General features: G+C 42.5%; 1 protein-coding gene across 1 annotated transcript; it reads left to right on the top strand.

Annotated features, from left to right (window-relative positions):
• Positions 1–1,500: 1,500 nt before the first annotated feature.
• Positions 1,501–7,041, top strand: LOC149166866 (uncharacterized). Its single transcript, XM_089430285.1, has 4 exons — positions 1,501–1,971; positions 2,233–2,776; positions 2,948–3,757; positions 3,968–7,041. The coding sequence occupies exons 1-4, from the start codon at positions 1,501–1,503 to the stop codon at positions 7,039–7,041; spliced, it is 4,899 nt and encodes a 1,632-aa protein (XP_089286411.1).
• Positions 7,042–7,275: the final 234 nt, after the last annotated feature.

Here is a 7,275-nt window from a genome sequence, read left to right as displayed (position 1 = left end):
AGAAATGATTTTATTATACTTTCTCCGTACCTGTGTACTATACATAATGGAAGTTTTTTACTCTATTTTCAAATGAAATTGATATATTTATTTTCTCAAATTTTTATTTCGATTTGATTTCGACTGTTTTTGTGCAGCACTACACAACCTTTAACTAATAATTAGTGGTGGAGATATAAAAATAAAAATGTGGAAAAACACACCTGCCAATTCACGAAATCTCACTCTAAATAATAGAACATGTTGAGGATAGTAATGATGAAAATAGATCACGTATTAAGATCAAGCCCCTTATTGGTCATCAATTAGCAAGGTGGCTGGTAATTTTTACTCGTAAAAAAAATATCATAATTAGTGTAATGACTGTGTGGATCTTTTTGTGAATTTTTTTACATTTATATTATGGCATCCTTACACGAGAGAGTGATGAAAGTTCTCCAGGTTTGGTCAGACTGGTTTCTCCTTTCATATGCTTATGTGAATGAATGGAGAGCTATCTTTCTTTCATTTGGAAATTCAGGTGTCCCTCCCTTTCATTCAATATGTGTATATGACCTAACATTGAAGGACCTTGATAGTTCTGAATCCAATGTTATGGACATAACAGATGGTTCTGGTCCAAATTAAGATGTTGTTATGGTGATTGGAGAGGGAGCAACAATTGGAGAATTGTGAAGTATTCCTCTTGTGGAGCTTGAAAGATAGTGTAGGAAAAATGGTTTATCTATTTTTGGTGGTAGGGAGGTAATTTTTTTATGATTTCTTAGCTTAGAAGAAAAAGAGAAGCATAAGAACCAAGATCAAGATGAGGATTCTAGGTATGGGTATAAATTTACAATCAAAGGGAGGCATGCAAGAGAAACTGATGCTTATATACAATTGGGAGGGGGAAGGTGGATCATGGGTGAAGAAAGAAAATCCATACTTTATGATGATAAGGACTATATATCATTATAATCATCTACCAAAAATGTTAAGGAAGAATCATCTTTACGGTCACGGGTTGAGGAACGTGAATCAGTGGATGCCTCTTGCAGTGGAACTTTACCAAAAAATGCTAGTGTCATGATGGTAGTGTCACATGACCTGCGCCCAAAAGTTCAAAATATTCTAGGAAATGTCAAGGAAAATTTCTTTCTCTACTCAACTCATATTTCGCCCCATCCACGTTTTTATAGACCAATTATGAAGACCATAGAATGATATTTTCTTTAATGAAGGAGTCCAAGGGCTAACAATTGAAGGATATGATTAATTTTTTTAATAAATGGCTAGTCTTGTCTAACTTGCAAGGACTTGGGTGTCAAACTTGCTGCCAAGCCAATTTTATTCACATGTCAAAATTTTGAGTATGACTTGGGGTTGAGTTTGAATGAGAGGATTTTGCTTGATACTGGTTAGTCAAGGAAAATAACTAAATTCAGAGTCCATTTGAATTATGATTCATGAACCGCGGAGCCGACTGTAGGTTTGCTGCCGCCAAAGCTCTTGGACGCTGCCATGAGCGGACCCGGGGGTGGGGAGTCCGCTCCCACCCCTCCATTATCCACCGCAGATGCTTTTAGAAGACTGTTAACGCAGAAAGGGAAGAAGCATCAGCACGTTGAAGTGCCGAAATTCATAAAAAAGCTTGATGAAATACCAGAGATAACACTTCCAGAGGAACAATCGATTAAAATTGCTCTTGCGTTGTCTCACAGAGGCCTGGTAGGGCAGTTTATGGGCCGATGGCCGTCCACTAAAACCATGAACGATTGGATTCAACGAAACTGGAGACCGCAGCTGGAAAATAATGTGATTTGTTATGCTGTAGGGCGAGGCTATTTCATCTTTGAATTCACCACCAAGGAAGACCGCGATCTGGTTTTCAAAAACGGGCCGTATTTTATGGGAAATCAGGGACTGTATCTCAATAAATGGAGTCCTGATTTTGACCCATCCGTTGATGTCCCCAAGGAGGCGCCGGTCTGGGTTCGTTTACCCAATCTCCCTCTTCACTGTTGGATCTATCAATCTCTGCAGAAGATTGGTAATGGGTTGGGTTGATTCATTAACAAAGCTGATCACAAGGGCCAATATACATGTGCTAGAATCTGCGTGGAAGTCGACCTGGAAGCCGGGCTACCAGAAGCGATTAAACTCAAAGTTGGAGAATGGCAGCACTACCAGAAGTTGGACTACGAGCAGCTGCCTTTCAAATGTCGAACCTGTCATGAGCATGGACACTTCCAGAGAAACTGCCTAAAATCCCCATCAGGGAACACAGTTGAAGAAGAAGGATGGAAAGAAATCAGAAAGGGAAAGGCTATTCCAAAGCCTCCCGGACAGAACACCTCCGTCCCAACGGGGAAGCCTCACTTCAACCCAAAAGCCGCTGCTGCTTCTAAAGACGGATCTCCCTCTGGAGAAAAGATGGATGATAAGGAGAACCAAGAGGAAACCGGAAATACGGAGAAACAAGGGAAACTAAATGAAGTAGAATCAACAGTTCCACCACCCGAGGAGTGTCAGAGGGGAAATGAAGGCAATGAAGAACACATTAGTCTAGCCTCAGACTCTGAAGGAGATTCAGAAGAGAGAGATTCTGAAACTGACAACTCGTTATCCACCCCAATCAAGACTACTAGAGGGCGGAAATCCAAGAAGAAACAGAGAGAGGAAGAAACTTACAAAGATGTCCTCCAAGGTTCCCAAAAAACTCTCAAATCAATGATGAATACCAGATCTGGGCGCAAGAGCAACAAGGCTCCAATAGGAGCCTCATCTCCCCAAAAAAGTAAATAATGAAATACGTCTCCTGGAACTGCAGAGGTTTAGGCAGCAGGTCGAAAGAGGAAGCCCTGAAAGATATAGTGAGAATATACTCGCCTGAAATCCTCCTCATCCAGGAGACAAAGCTGGAGGATTTCTTCTCTCCTCCAATCTAGTAAAGTTTTTTGGAACAAAGGCCATGGAAGAGCGGTTAGTGCAAGAGGCGCCTCTGGTGGAATAGACACCTTCTGGAACAGCACCATATATGACTTTATTCAAGAAAAAAGTAGCCCTCACTGGCTCTTCACTCAGCTACTCCACAAGGATTCTGGTCAGCAAGTAAGTATGTTTAACGTTTACGCTCCTGTTTTGCCAAGTGAGAAAAAAATCTGCTGGAATTCGCTTCATTCATTTCTTTTAGAGCAAAACCCCGAGAACATCATAATTGCAGGTGACCTGAATGTCACCCTTGATATTGATGAGAAAAAGGGAGGTTCCATTGTCAGGGATCCTGCCAGAGAATTGGTTGAAGACATAATGCTGGGCTGGGACTTGGACAATATTAAACCTTCTTCAGGAAAATTCACTTGGTCCAATAAAAGATCAGCCCCCAATCACATTGCTGCCCGGTTGGATAGATTCCTTGTCCACTCTTATTTCCTAACCTGCGGTCTTATGGCTTCCTCTAAAATTCTCCCAAATCTTACCTCTGATCATAAGCCCATTCTTCTCGAGCTTTCGCTTGATTGCAATCTTGGCCCCATCCCTTTTCGGTTCAGCCCTCTGTGGATCCAGCAAGAAGGCTTTCAAGAAGTGGTCTCCGACTCTTGGAATAGGCCCGTCTATGGTTCTCCATTCTATGTGTGGGAAGAGAAAATTAGGGTTCTAAAAAGAAATCTTAAAGATTGGGCTAAAAGACTGCAATCCCCCACAGCCAAAAGAAAAGAAAATATAAATAGGCTTGCTGCTCATCAACTAGATATGGAGCATAATCCTGTTTCTCAAAGTATGCTACTAAAAGAAGTCGAGCTACAAAAAGAGGTTCATAGATCTAGCAGGGAGGAGGAAGAATTTTGGCGATAGAAGTCTAGGAACCTCTGGCTAAAATCCGGAGATAAGAACACCAGCTTCTTTCATAAGCAAGCGGAAGCCCGAAAGAATTTCAAATCTGTCTCAGAGATTTAATACCAAAATACTGTGATTAAGGATTTCGAAGGCATCAAGAGAGCTGCATACTCCTTCTTCCAAGATCTTTATACGGCTCCTGAAGAACCAGCTATTGATCCCCACTCCTATCCGATCAATTTAATACCCAAATGTGTCAAGGATTCGGACAACGACATGCTGACAACTCCGATTAGTATGGAAGAGCTAGAGGAGTTACTGAACAACATGGAGCCTGATAAAGCCCCAGGGCTAGATGGGTTCTCTGTCAGGTTCCTTTTGACTTGCTGGTCTATAATCAAAAAAGATCTACTGAGGATGGTCAGAAAATTCCAGAATTGTGTTAAGATAGGCGGTGGCATCAACTCAGCCTTTCTAGCTCTGATCCCAAAAGAGAAAGGCGCCTCTGACTTCAGTAGATTTCGGCCAATATCTTTGTGCAATTCCAGTTATAAGTTGGTATCCAAAATAATAGCCAACAGGCTGAAAAACATTTTGCCAGACATCATCCCTGAAAACCAAGGCGGTTTCATAAAAGGCAGAAAGTTTTTGGATAACATTGTGCTGGTCCAAGAAGCAGTTCACTCTAGTTGCCAAAGAAAGGAGAAAGGTATGGTGATTAAGCTCGACTTGGCTAACGCATTTGACAGGGTGAGACATGATTTTTTGTTTGCTGTGATGAAGAAGCTAGGCTTCTCAACAAACTTCATCAACTGGGTGAAAGCCTGTATTGCCTCGCCTTGGATTGCGCCTTTGGTTAACGGCCGTTCTACTGATTTCTTCCAAGCTTCTAGGGGCCTGAGACAGGGATGCCCATTGTCTCCGCTTCTATATGCTGTCCAGGCCTCGGTGCTAAGTTTCCAACTAGATCATAACCAGCAAAATCAAACTCTGCCTGGCCTCAGAACTACTCACAAGGTGAAAGACATTAATCATGCCCAATTTGCCGACGACACTCTGCTGCTTGGAGGAGCCAGCATGATCTCTGCCAGACACTTCAAGAGGGAACTGGACATTTACAGGTTGATCTCGGGCAGCAAAATCAATTATCGAAAATGCTCTATCTATGGCTGGAATTGTTCGACTAAAGAGCTGTCTGACATAGCAAGACTTTTAGAAATGGATGGAATCCGAAATTGGGAGTCATTTAAATACCTCGGGATCCCAATCTTCAAATCTAAGCCTAAAGTTGCTCACTGGCTGCCTCTTCTTGATAAAATAAAGAACATAATCCAAGCTTGGGGTGCCTCATGGCTGAACAACGCAGGGAAAGTCATCCTTATGAAATCGGTCCTAATAAGTATGCCTCTATTCCAAAATTCAATCCTCCTTGCCCCAAAAACCTTTCTCAGTAAGTTAGATAGCCTGTTGAGAAGATTTCTGTGGGAAGGTGGGAATAACAATGATAGAAGAATCCATTTAGTGAGCTGGGAAACCCTCAAGAGACCTTTTCTGGAAGGAGGCCTCCATCTGCGCAATTTGGCTGCCCAAAATCTTGCTTTGGGATCCAAGATTCTATGGAATTTAGTCTCTGGAAATACTAGCTGGAGTAAAAGAGTCATTTGGAAGAAATACTTCCAAGGGCAGCGTTTGAGATGCCTGGATAAGCCTCCAAGAATTCTAAAAGGTTCACCAATATTCAATCTTTGCAATGCTGCAAGGGAGCAATTCAGCCAACATCTATATTGGATTCCTGGTAATGGAAGGAAAATCAAAATCTGGGATGATTCGATCTTGGATGACCAGCTAATGAAGCATGTGGATGGTCTTGCAAACATCAAAGATTGGCTTCAGTCTTGCAATCTGCATACAATGTGGGACATCTCGAACTGGAAGGAAGCTCCTGATAGAACCTGGGATGGGTGGAATCTGGGGGAGGTCCCCATAATGCTGCAAGGGGAAGCCTCTTTACTTCTAGATATGCTCCAAGGTAAATCTCCTTCAAAGGCCACTGCTAAAGACAAAAGAGGCTGGGGGTTTATCTCTGGCCATTATACTGTTTCCGAAGGTTATAAAAGAACTATGGCTGTTCCTTATGCTCCTCCAAATCCAGCCCAATGGAAATTTATATGGGATTTCCCAGCTCTTCCAAAAATTGACTTCTTCTGTTGGACAGTTGCCCACCAAAGCATCCTCACCAGAGAAAACTTGAGAAGAAGAGGGATGGAAGGACCTTCCAGATGTCCACTCTGTAGGTCTGATGAAGAAACTACCAATCACCTGTTGCTGCTATGCCCCTTCGCTCAAGAATTCTGGAGGGGAGTGCTGCTGTTAGAGCCATCTAACCTTGTTCTTCTAGACAACATTCCTGCCCTGTTCAGAACTTGGGCCAACTTATCTCCCTTCTGCCTTAAAAATAAAAGTCTTCTTAAAACCAGCTGGATGTGGATCCCTAAATTTATTTGCTGGAAACTATGGTTGGAAAGGAACAACAGAATTTTTCGAGAAGAAAGTTGCACTACAATAAGAGTGATCTCTAAAATAAAAGCTTTGCTGGGCAAGGCACTGGAAGCCAATACTTCATCAAGGAACGAAATGAGTCTGCTCATAGAAGAGGAGAAATGGTTCAAAGAATTGGTTCCAAATTTGAAGGATAGGCCCTTTCTTCCTGTTCCCGTTCATGCCAATTGGGAGATTAGGTTGGAAGAACAACAGTTCATCAAGTGGAGATCGGCCTTGGAAGATCACTGTTTATTCTTCAATGGGGCCTCTAAAGGAAACCCTGGGGCTGCTGGCAGTGGGGGAGTTCTATTGAGCCCTGGAGGTTTTCCGGAACTGAGATTTCATTGGGGTCTGGGAATTGAAACAAACAACAGAGCAGAGGCTCTTGCTTTGTGGCAAGGGCTGACACTGGCGATTAAAAGAAATATCCTTTCTCTCTCAGTCTTTGGAGACTCAAGATTTATCATCCAGGCCATGCTTCGTCCTAAAACCTCCCACCAGGTTCAGTTAGCCACCATCATCAGGAAAATCAGACTATTGCTGCCCAAGTTCAATAAAATATCCTTCTTCCACATCTTAAGGAACCTCAATTCCCTAGCTGATACTGAGGCCAACCTTGGTGTCCTCTGTTCTCGGAGATCCCTGGTGGTTAACACAACAGAATCTTCTTGTTCCATTCCTTAAAAATCCAACTAGATCCCCCTTTCCTCCCTGAAGTAAGGGCTTCCTATTCCCCACTCTCTCCTGCTCCCCGGGTCCTCTGTTCAAATCTATTTATGTAATCCGACAATTCAAGTCTGATTTCAGACTCCGCTTTTGATCTCTGTTTAATGACTTGTTCCTGATTCCCAAGCGACTTTAAAGGATCATCAAGGGTGCATCCCAGTTCAGTTTCGATCTTCTCTAATCTTTCTATTC

The sequence above is a fragment of the Pinus tabuliformis genome, chromosome 5_1, assembly GCF_031772625.1.
Source record: "Pinus tabuliformis cultivar Carrire ecotype Pingquan chromosome 5_1, CPIR1, whole genome shotgun sequence".
In the NCBI taxonomy this organism is placed as follows: domain Eukaryota; kingdom Viridiplantae; phylum Streptophyta; class Pinopsida; order Pinales; family Pinaceae; genus Pinus; species Pinus tabuliformis.
The sequence above is the reverse complement of the archived record's forward strand: the minus strand, read 5'-3'. Positions and strand labels throughout refer to the sequence as shown.